We start from the raw sequence: 12,383 nt of genomic DNA on the forward strand, positions 1-12,383 counted from the left end.
CAAAGAACAGCGATCTACCAACATGGCATTACAAAGATTGAGCTACTGAAATCTATCAAGAGCAGAGATCTACCAACATGGCATTACAAAGAGATTGAGCTCTTGAACAAACAAATGATGGGGTTTTTAAACCATGGGGAAGGAACTGTGATAGGGTAGGAAACAGGAGGAGGTGTGTCTTCTGATTGATGGGTTGATTGTTGACTGATTGGGGAGTGATGATTTTCACCTGTGAGGGGAGACGGAGAGAAAAGAAACACACACAGGATACACACACAGGATACTTGTATCCGTAACAGTGTTGATGTAGTGATCTACTCATTCTATGAATGAATAACAATGACATACAGTATGTTGGGTCGGTCTTCACACGCTTCACAGCATATCCCCCCTTCTTTGCCTTGGGAAAGCTGATTTTATATCACAGCATTCAAGCTGCAGTGGTTGCCTGGGAAGCTGTGCAGACAGAGTGGATGTGGAATTTTCTAAAATGTCCATCATTACAGCTTGGTGATAGTGGAAAGACAAAAGGAGATGGCAAAATATGATTTGAGGTCATTTACAAATACTATACACACCGCAACTCCTTTTGTGGACACCATTCCTTCATGCCAGCTGTGTGCTGGCAGTTCTAAGACTCAATGTAGGGGGGCTTAGGGATGGAAGAACAAATATCATATCGTGACTATCAGGCGTGTTACAGAAGATACACGGTTCACAAGTCAACGCATCCACAGCTGCGTTATCTAACGTTAGCCCCCGATCCCCCCCTAAAATGTTGGCTAACGTGTCAGACTCATCAAACGCTGATACTTACATTATGGTCAGCGCTTGCCAGATCCAATGTCAATAATGGAACAGCACCAGTCTTCAGGATTAGCTTCCTGGCAGGACATTATCGAATGTTCTCCCAACTGATAAAGCAATCTCATCTCTAAATGTGGACTGCACATGCGCGACCGTATCGTAATTTCCTGTGCAGCCTGTCCACCTGAAATGCAAAGCAGCCACTGCTGTCAGACGTCTTCGGGTAAATAGTCATTTTTACACTACGGAATCCAGTCACGACACAGTGTGCTTTTGCCGGCATGCTGGTAAGTAGCTTTGTAGCTAACCGTCAAACCACAGGCGAAAGGTTACCAGTATCTTTGGTCGGACGTTCTGCTTGAGCTTTACGGTTTGTCAACAAAGCCAAAGCAAGGGAATGTGCACATGTGATGACGGTTTCAAAGCGGCACATATTTAAATGAGTTAGGAGGCTACCAATGCATAAAGCCGGAAGTAAATCCATGGTAATGCCTGCCCCCTGATTCCAATTGTTTGACACTTTATGATCAAACTTGATCAATGTACCAGTTATTCATTTTCATATTTGGGTCACCCTACCTTGAACTGGTTTCAGCCCATTTGGTGAACAGGCCATTAACATCGCAAGGGAACAGAGAGAAAGAAGCCCTCAAAGCCAAATCAAACCGTCAGCGAACAGAGCCCTCTCGTAGGGAAAACAGAGCAGCGAGGAGAAGGGGCAAATAGTGCGAGTACATGTTATATAGAAACTTCAAATGAGGTTTGAAGAAGGGGCAGCTTAGTTAGAAAGCACTTCAGTTCTCGTTGTCTCGTGTTTTGAACCATTTGGAGCCCTTTGAGCAGAGCTCTACGTTTGTTTTGGTAAATTATTGTAAAAAAAAAAAACACTTTGTCTCCTGAAATAGAATCGAGTTGAATATGTTTTGCACGGTCCCTCTCATCCGAGGCAGACTGATATGGTTTGGAAGTGACCTCGATGCGATTGAGGTTTATCTACAAATCTGCACTTACTGACTTATAGTATTAGTATTCTCAGTAAAAATACTATTTTGAAGTGGGTATTTGAATATTTTGTCCTTGAAAATGCAAGTAGTTGAATACTGGAATGTATTTGGAAATATACCAACACAAAGAAAATAAGTGTTTAAAATACAAATGCTTAAATACGAATGTATTTGAACCCAGGTCTGACATTGAAACAATTCCCATTCAAGATTTGTGTTGCACCACTACACTCTGTGCCCTGTATGAGGATGTCTGTGTCCCAAATGTCACCCTATTCCCTACATAGTGCACTTCAGGGTACCATTTGGGACACATCCCATTATTCTTTAATTCTCGTCACACGGGTCACCAAATGTAGTAAAACCACAACCAAGATAAAAAAAAAAACGAGATGAAACCTACTAAATGACCGACTCCCACATGCGTCATCTTTCATCAGGACATGTTTATTTACAGCTGATAAAATGACAGGAGGTTTGTTACAGGGTGTTCCACAGGTTACGGCCACATCGACAGTTTCCACCCCCTGCGTAAGCACACTCAGTCTGGGGAGTCCAGAGGGGGACAAGAGGCGGGGACACAATACACAGAGCTAGAAACACACCAGTACTCTCTATGGAGACAGACTGAGACGGAGTCCGAGGGTGAGAGATGTGGGACGAGGGAACGGGGGAATAGACTGATATTCAGATATAAAATAACATGTACAAATCTCATGGCCATCAGGCAATGTGCTCCCTATTTACAGTTGTCTTAACAGGCTACAGAGCAACTCCAGGACTGCAGGTACAGTTTATCAATCGTGCTTTGGGAGAGAAAACAAAGCCAGTTTTATGGGGTAAAACCTATGGAGCAAAGAGGGGTAGAGGGGATTCTCAGACACACATGCAGAGCGCTCCAGCCAGAGAATTGATGACAGCGATATACATGATAATCCATTTTTAAATTCAGGTTAAGACACACACAGCACACGCACACATGGACTTATGTACAGGCACGCACACACGCGGTATCACACCCATTTCAGTGCTCAAATATTGTATGCTGCCTGTGCTAAAACCCTCGTTACTCTATCAGAGCTAACTGTCAGAGTCCACCTAGCTCTCAAGCAGTGGCAAATACTATATTTCCCAGAATTCACAGCGCCACTAATTAACGACAGGGTCATTACAAACTAATGGGCAGCACGACGGCGTCTGTCACGTCGACTTTGCAAGGAATAGTCCAGTCACCAAAGAGCATGTGCGCCGCTCCCTCGGTTAATGGCAAACAAGCCTCCTATTACATTTTAATTTAATGGTTTACACTGTTGCCACAGCGCAAGGGACCAGGGGGACAATGGGCCGTGGGAAAACCAAGTCATGCTATTATCTTAATTACAGCCTCCATTGAAATGCTGTGAAGTGACCTAAGGGCCCACTGTGTGTGTGTTTTCTTGAGGGTAAAGTGATGAATAGTAAAGACCACTGTCACGTCGTCACTGAACTGTCGGAACAGAACTAAAATAAGCTTTTTTTTTCAGCTGGAGAGCGTTCACACAAGAAAGCCTGTTTTTGCTTTTGAAAAAAGACTCATCTTCTCCGGGTCTATTTACATAAGAGCTTTGTAAAATATGTTTTTTTTTTCTTTACCTATTTACATGACAACATCAGAGAAAGAAAATGAACAGAAAAAAGTTAATTGGTTTTCGATCATTAATATTGGCATTAAACTAAAATCAACTATAAATAAAGTGTATCTAAAAAAACATGACTGAAATACTTTGCGTGTGCCCGTGTCTAGTCTAACAGTTGAGAACAGAACAATTCAACATTCATTGGTTTTCACCTTTAGTCAATAGAATGATGGCACAACTTTCAAATGAAGCAAACAATATTGGACATGACCGTCTTTTCCTTTTTATAGACTACTTTTTCCCCCAAAAAAATACTCACAGGACTGTATGACAACCACATTATTTTCACATTTCAATTTCATGTCAACATCAATTGTTTTTTTTCCTGTCTTTGAGAAGAAAAAAAATATTGTAAAAGAATTGAACGGCAAAAAATGTAAATAAACATTCAATGTAAAGCAGAGTAACCATAAAAATAACACAAAATTGTCTCTGTTGTTTATTGTTGTGTTTTGAGGTGCGAGATAACAAGCGCTGTAGCCTGGTTACGGATACACCATGAAGACGGTTAACAAATACACAGGAAACTTTACCTATAACTCTAAGGGCCCGGTACAGATTCATTTTCTGCCAAAAAACAGCAGTACTCATGGCATCACCATCAAAACCAGTGCTAAAACACAACCTTGCACAATCCTTACAATGAAGCCAGCTCATTGGTCAACAGTGGCAGGTGTAACTATGTTCATATTCTGTTCAAAATATTTTAAATTTCCTGGCTAACTTCCTGACCACACGGACCATGTGTGCTGACCACGTGGTCCTCTCAGATGTAACCACCTAGAACCATAATGGATCTTGGGGGATTCTTTCTGACTGGCTAACAAATAGCTGTTATCATCAGAGATTATTTTCCTGTCATGCTGTCACCTTATGGATACACATGGTACACTAGTAAAATAATGGAGACAGACAGCTTGCATAGTTAACGCAAACGATTTTGATCAAATATGCTAAATATATTTACACAGCTCTCACACTCATAACAGCTCTCACACTCATAACAGCAGACACATTCAGACACACCAATACGACTATCACTACAATGTGCAAAGGCACCTTGACAGTACCTGTTAATTTTTTCATCTTCTTTAAAAGAACAAATCAAAATGGTGGCATAACCAATGAGCTAGCTCAACATTCTCTGAGCCGGAAGCTCAAAGAGGAGCGGGCATAAAGGGGCGGATGTAACGTAGTACACAAGCATTAGACAGGACAACCCAGACATCACATCTTAGACCAGAGCCGCAATAGAATACAGACGAGACTGCTGCAGTGAGGACAGGGTAGCTTACTCTGTAAATGCTACTGTAGGAGATCTTTTTTTACCAGGCACAGCGGACTTGAGTGGGAGTCGATAGTGGCGCTACTTATCCTTCAGACAGAGAGCTTTGGCGTGTATGTGTTTGTGTGTGTATCTATGTATGTATGTATGTATGTATGTATGTGTGTAGGATCAGGTGGGTTTTTGCAAATGGGGATTGAATAAGAGGGGGAAGGAAAATAAATAAAAGCAACGGATAAGCAACGGCCAAGGCATAAAAAAACAACAACAAAACCAAAGTCAGAGGAAAAAATGAAACAATATTACAATCACTGATCAACACGAAGTGTCTTCGACTGGAGCCATCTTGGATAGAAACAACATCATTGATTAGTCACATAAAAACGCTTGTTGTTGGGGTCTTCCTCTCTCTTATTTGTATTTACACACACTTTTCGTTTTTTCTCTGGGCCCTTATGGACATATAAGGGATATCATCATATTTTTTTTACGTGTCGTGTTTATTCTGTGTTTTGGTCTCAGGGTAGGATGCTCCGAAGTGTTCTCGTTTGCGGCGAGGGGCGAGAGGGCACACACATTTTATGCTTTACTGTCGTCCTGCTTTGTGTGGATGCTGTTGTCACTGTGCACTTTGATCTCGATCATGTCGGGCTTGAGCGTCTCCTTCCCGTTCTCCTCCTTCAGCGGTAGCTTCCTGTGGGAGAGAGACAAAGGAGACAAACACGTCTGAGTGAGAGACCTCAGATGAAAGGGTTAATTATAACTACACATTTCACTCAACCCACGTCTCACTCATGACCATGGCTGTTCATCGTTCATTACGGTTACAGTACAGGGAAGACACTCATAAACAATCAATACATAGAAATGTGGAATGTGAACGGACTTAATCACCCTGTATGACATTTAGATAATGCATTTACATACACGCATACAGAGCATGCATCCTTATTGGCAAACTATAAGAGGTGGGATGAGTGGTAGTTTCCATGGCAGAAAAGAGTGAACACGATGGAGAATGATGCATCCATAACATAAGTAGCGGTCCTCTACTACTACTCAATGCATGTAATACATTCAAAGTTAACACTACCTGACTGACTGTCTAATTAATACATTTACTTGATCAATATATTAATATGGTGGTTGATAATTCCAACAGTTTCAACAGCACTCAATTCACTTACTGAACATACATAAAAAATACACAAACAAAAAATTATATAACAAAAACAATCCCTAATTTTTAACGCCGGAAATACAACAACGAACAATCTACACCTGATTAATTTACAGTACTCATACAAGCTCAGTCAATTAGACTACACTACAACTATCAAATCCAGTAGCGTTCAACGATCCCATCGGCAAGGGACACCCTTGGGTTGAAGAGGCCTGCTGTAAGATGGACTAAATTTTGACCTTTGGCCCCTGGCTGTTGAACCATGTACTGTAGATGGCTCTTGACTGACTGGACACAGATGTGGCCTGGATTCAAAATACTATTTTATACTAAAGCACATTTCCACAACTATACGTCCAGTAATGATATCAGTTAAGTGAGTGCAAGGGCATACTATAAGCCAAGACCTAGAAAACACACTAAAACACCAACTCCTTATGCTTCCTGTCAACTTCAGCTAAAGTGCCCTTTTCTACTAATAGGGCTGCATATTTGGGTTAGGTTGGGGTTACATTATGCTACGTTTAGACGAGGGACACAAAAAAAAAATCATACAAGGACGCAAGAAAGAGGGTGACGTCAAAAGCAAGCCAACACGACAGTATGCGTTGCTATGGTGATTTCAGTAAACAATACGTGCAAATTAACATCCGGTAGAAAACAACGCTATGGCAAAGGTCGAAATATTTGCACTCTGCGGGCAAGTCCCTTCTACCGTGGCTACTGACGGCATTCACCACCTGCCTCAACGGCATTTACAGTTGTCCTGTCATTGAAAACAATGACATCCGGTTTGCCGTCTACCTCGTACCATCTAAACGCAGCATTAGGGTGGACAGGGCCTTAGAACCCTAGTGGTTCTGGTTCCTTACTCTGGCTCTGTGAGAGGTGTAGTCTCGTTGGGTTCGTGCACTGGGCTCCCATCGTGGTTAGTTATTCTCTCCTCTTCCGTTCTCATCTCAACGATAGGATCCTTGGACCCATCGCCCCTACGCACAAACACACACAGGCATGAGCATGCACGTGCGTGCACACACAGTTACACACACAGTTACACACACACACACACACACACACACACACACACACACACACACACACACACACACACACACACACACACACACACACACACACACACACACACACACACACACTTCAGCAAATCCATTTGTGACACAAAGCAGACAGAAGCAGCGCTTTCCTGTTCTCGTCTCTCCTTTGCTTCTATGATATCTCCAGCGGCCATGTCTCCATGCAACCCTGTATACTTAACCCTCACACAGAAGGCGGAGGAGATATCTCAGTGTGCCTGCCTGTAATCTACAGAGCCTCCAAGTGACACCAAAGCACAGTGGGGAAGTCTCTCTCGTTCCCTCGCTTGCTCCTTCCTTCGACAATGTTAATCTCGCCAATAAGGCTATCCACACCAGTGCTTTGGGGCTTGCGAAGGGATTGGATTGGGCTGAGTCGGGGGAACCTGACTGGCCCTGGGTTCAACCATTTCCTATCTCAGGGGGTTTGGATGTTAAGCTCCACAGTATGTCAGTAGTGACTCTGAGGGGGACGATTTCCTATAATAAGCCTGAAAAGTTCATAATGCCGGGCATACACTACTCAAATTTTTTTTGCCACAAATTCGCCACATTTTTGCCGTCCCAGACAAATTTCCATGATCGGGGTGAAATCCTATGAACTAGGGCTAGGATTAGTACATTGGGACTCACGAAGTTTGAGCGAGTCAAGGACACACCGATGATGGCTGTTCAGTTATCCAGATCCCTGGTGGTTGTCCGAGAATCTTCTGACTTTATGATCGTACATCTTGTAGTATGTGCAGTACTACAACGCGATTGGGCAAGGACTGCTGACAATGGCCAATGAGTGCTCAGCATGTGAGACCAACAATGATGGCAAAAAAGAAAGCAACAGCAACACACACCGTGTGGACTGAGGTGATGGAAGATAGATTGATGGAACTGAAGAGAGCAAAATGCCTTTTCAATGGGCAAGTTCGTTTTATATGGCCCGGTGACCCGGATGAGCGGAGTTTGCTTATTTTAGACCATTCCATTGGTCCTTAAGTGAAATATCCATCCAGCTAGGGCACCAATATTACATCTGCATCCTACCATGATAGAAACCAAAAAGATAACATGAAATAATAATGATAATATAAAATTAAGTCCATATTCTGCTCCTCGGTCTCTTTAAAAAAGAAAATGTTTCTGCACATAATAATGTGCACACTAATAAACCTGTTCACTTGCATGACAGCATTTTTTCCCTATGACAACCGAGAACCTCAGGGCAAGATCAAATAGGGAATCATTGTGTAATGTGAGCAACCTGAGGTTGAGGATGGACAGAATTAGATATTTGAGACAAGGAAATCGGTGCATGTCCAAGTTGTTATTAAGATTTTAGAAGTGTGTAGTGTATGCCCGGCGCAAGGTTTCAGTCCTCAAACAGTCTGAGAAGGCCGTGTAGAGACAACGTGTAGAGACAATTGACAAGTACCATCCACATTAAAGCAGCTTGCGGGACGTATTTGGCCTACGGGCTTGTAGTTTGAGAACCCTGCTTTAAACACAAGGGAGAAACGAGTCCAAACAGCATGTCGGAAACACATATAAACTATACCTTTTTACGAAGCAAAAGTGCAGTCCTCAAGTCCCGCCAGACCTTACCTATCCTATTATAACCTATAACCTAAGACAACACTCCTACGCCAAAGATAACTCAATTACTATTTCCTCCACGATGCAGACCTAATCTTACAAACCTAACAACAACAAAAAAACACGGTCAGTTACTTAGCCACTATATTTGCCACTTAGTGAAAAGTGTACAGTGCTTAAAATGCTAAACAATAATTAAGTATAGGAGATGACTTGTACATTTATCTCGGTAGAAGACATAAATGGGTTAATCAATCATGTTGGGTGTTCGTTTAATTTATTCCATCCTAAATGTTATTCATAGTAATATTATGTCCCCAAATAGATGTCTCTCTATTTGGACGTATATTAATTTGTTTTTACAATCCTGGGCTTGTTTATTTAGCTTTTTAAGCACTTTGAGATAAAAAATGTTTTTACTGAAAAGCACTATATAAGCTAAATAAATGGTTATGATTAGGAATGTATTTTGTCTGTATAGAAACACCATGTGAATCTATTAAAAAGGACACAAACCGCTTATTACCACCTTTCCCACACAAGCACGTCCTTGCTCAATACAAAATGGATTATGGCAGGCAAAAACATATCAAATATGCAATTAAATAATTATACATTGCTAATGCACATTTGTATGCTTCGGCACCTAAAAATGCTGAAAGCATGCATTCCTGAACTCAATGAATAGTTCATTAGCCAGTGAATTAAAGTTATTTTAATTTAATCAAATTATTTAATGATAATGTGATTCTTTTGGAAATAAAGTGGGCCGCTATTGTGTGGGAACAAATACGGGCTGGTTGTTGTCCCTTTCCCTCTGCCCTTGTTCAACTCCCCCTGCAGATCTGAGACAATTGAGTTGGTGTAAGCAGTAGCTCTAGCTAGTTTCTTCTATTTTGCTTACAGCCATTTTAAAATCAGATCTAGCAAGGCTGCAAGGGAGGGAACAACTTTTTGGAATGAGATGCTGCCCAAAGCAAACTGGTAAAACACGCCGTATGCTTCGCCTCATAGAAATGACCAGCACAACCAAGTCAAGTTGTTGTCAACTCCATCAGAATCAAATTTGACTATCCACTCTTTCCATTCACCACTTACTGTCATGATAAGGTGGACCATTTACATGTAAGTGTCTTACATAACTTATACAATCCTACAGAACATTCAACACATCTCTAAGACTTAGAATCCCATCTTAGCACCGCTTAAGCACCGTGGTAGACCTGAATTAGCATTTGAAACTTAAAGCATCTCCTACTTTCCATTAATCCAAATCCCTCAGATGTGTGGAAAGGCCTGAGTCAGAGGCAGTCCTGCAGTCTCAGCAGGAAGATATCACCCACCCACCCACTGACCAGACAGTTGCACGCATGCACCCACCCACCGACCAAGCGCACGCACCCACCCGCCCACCGACCAGACAGTCACAAGCACGCACGCACACAGCAGACTGCATCACACCTGTGACTCAACGCAATGTCAGTCTAGCTACACAATCTCTTGTTAGGCTCTTTTCCCTTCCCTTGCCTCGGCTTGGAGCGACACACTGACAACTCTCCCACTCTATCCATCTTTCTCCCTATATCCCTCTCTCCACTTTATTCCTCTTTCACTATCTATCTTTCGTTCTCCCCAACCCCTCTCTCTCTCTTTCCATATTTCCCCAATCTCTATCGCTCTTTCACTCTCACTCTACATCCATTCTGCTGTGCTAGAGTCATCAGTCCTATCTTGCGTTTATTAATTATTCATGCTGTTTCAAATGAAACTCCAGTTTCATGGGAATGAAAGTGGAGGTAAATAGTAATAGATGTGGTTTTGTAATGGCATGCTCAGTGAAGCCTGAACATAGCACACACTGTACCTCGATTTAGACCCTCCGAACAAACACATAGTCTTGTATTATTCCCCACTATCACGCATACAGATTTTTTTCACGTACACATGCATGTGCACACACGCCACTAACGAACATATGGACACACATGCACGCACGTACAAACACACAAGTGCGTGCATACACACCAGACATACCACATACAGTTCACATGAAGAAAATAAAACTGTACCAAGTATATTTCTGCATGGTTAAATGAGTGGTTTACATATTTTGACAGTGGGGAGTGACCGGGTGAGATATAAACTGCCTTTGCGTGCGTCTCAATCGTCTAAATTGGCTTACTTTCCATCATCTGCAATTATATGTAAAGTTTGGACAGCTGAAAATAATAATGTCAAACTAAATGGAGGATTAACTTTCACCTTTCCAATTCTTCCAGATCAGAACGTATGAGGGAAAAGGGAGTAGAAAGAATTGAGACGCACTCTGAGTGAGTGAGTAGGGCGTCAGTGAGGGAGGGAGTGAGTGAGTAAGCAAGTGAGTGAGTGAGCGAGTGAACAATAGCTTATGACTAACTGCCTGACTGACCGACAATGTCACATCACACATTCTATAACAAAAGGTCAGTTGCCGCAGTTCCAAGGTCAAAGGTCCACTCACAGGTAGGCGGCCTTGCCCTCCTCCATCTCCTTGCTCTTGCCGCTGGTGGCCGTCTTCTTGCTGCAGAGCTTGCGCGTGATACACATGAGCAGGCCACACTGGCGCAGGAAGTAGCAACTGACGTCCACCACCACGAGGACCAGGAGGAGTACGACCAGACCCAGGCCCACCACAGGCCCCAGCCCCAGGCCGCTGAACAGGGAGTCTGCTAGATGGAGGCCGGACAAAGAGAGACAGAGTACTGTCACTCAACGAGTTACAGAGACAGAGTAAGAGACACACAACATATTAATATAACCCAGGCCATCCACAGGCCAGAGCCCAAGGCCACTGAACAGGGATTATCCTGATGGAGAGAGATATTGTCACTCAGCAAGTTATACAGGCATCAGACACGCATCAAGGTGATATAACCCGGGCTGAGCCACATCACAACCGCCCCCAGGCCCAAGCTGCTGAACAGGTAGTCTGCTAAGATGGGAGAAACAGAGAGAAAGCCCTGTGGGAAGCTGCTATAGACCACCAAGTCCTAAATCAATATGTGCTTGATAATGTATGCAATATCAACAGAGGTACATTTTTTGGGTGATTTAAATATTAACTGGCTTTCATCAAGCTGCCAACTCAAGAAAAAGCTTAAAACCGTAACCAATGCCTGCAACCTGGTTCAGGTTATCAATCAACCTACCAGGTGTCATGACTCTCCTGTGAGGATCCAAGGATCAGGTTACACTGGATCATCTCTACAGAGCCCAGCTTCTTCTTCGGAGGGAGAGGGAGGGATTGATGTTGAGGTTTTATGATCGTAAACCATAGGCAGCAGATGATTCCTTTTGGGGTCTAGTTTGAGCGAAAGGAATGTCTGTGGGCTTTATGAAGAGTTTGCCGCCCAAAAACTACAACATCAAACAATGGACACTGGGACAATATATTTTCACATCCGAGTGTTGGGAATGATGACAGTTGGAATTTGTAATATGAAGGTCTATTTTGTTATGTAATTAAAAGTTGCATGAAGACTTTATAACAAAAACATTGAAACTTGAAAAATGTTCATGCTGTCAATATCATGTTAACATACTTCACGTTGTGTAGAAAATATGCAGGATAAAGACAATGTTTATGTGACGATAAGATTGTGATTTTAGTTCTCTAACAAGATCATAGTAAATTGTGATACCTTGCCTCGTAATTAGCCATGCCCCAGTGAACCCAGAGTGCGTATCAGCATGACGTAAGAGCCCCCT

The 12,383-nt window shown here is 42.5% G+C and overlaps 1 protein-coding gene across 2 annotated transcripts in view; it reads right to left on the minus strand.

The window, feature by feature from the left end:
• Positions 1-2,248: 2,248 nt before the first annotated feature.
• Positions 2,249-12,383, minus strand: part of LOC139413128 (neural cell adhesion molecule 2-like) — a 384,436-nt gene continuing 374,301 nt past the window's right edge. Inside the window, exons 15-17 of one of the 2 annotated variants that reach the window (XM_071160210.1) lie at positions 11,137-11,344; positions 6,828-6,944; positions 5,120-5,466 (exon numbers count right to left, since the gene is read on the minus strand). In XM_071160210.1, the coding sequence (XP_071016311.1) occupies positions 5,352-5,466; positions 6,828-6,944; positions 11,137-11,344 (440 nt within the window). In that variant the 3' untranslated portion in view covers positions 5,120-5,351. Of the gene's footprint in view, positions 5,467-6,827; positions 6,945-11,136; positions 11,345-12,383 lie in introns of both variants that reach the window. The other variant, XM_071160211.1, reaches the window with a different exon arrangement.

This window comes from Oncorhynchus clarkii, chromosome 7, assembly GCF_045791955.1.
Source record: "Oncorhynchus clarkii lewisi isolate Uvic-CL-2024 chromosome 7, UVic_Ocla_1.0, whole genome shotgun sequence".
Taxonomy (NCBI): domain Eukaryota; kingdom Metazoa; phylum Chordata; class Actinopteri; order Salmoniformes; family Salmonidae; genus Oncorhynchus; species Oncorhynchus clarkii.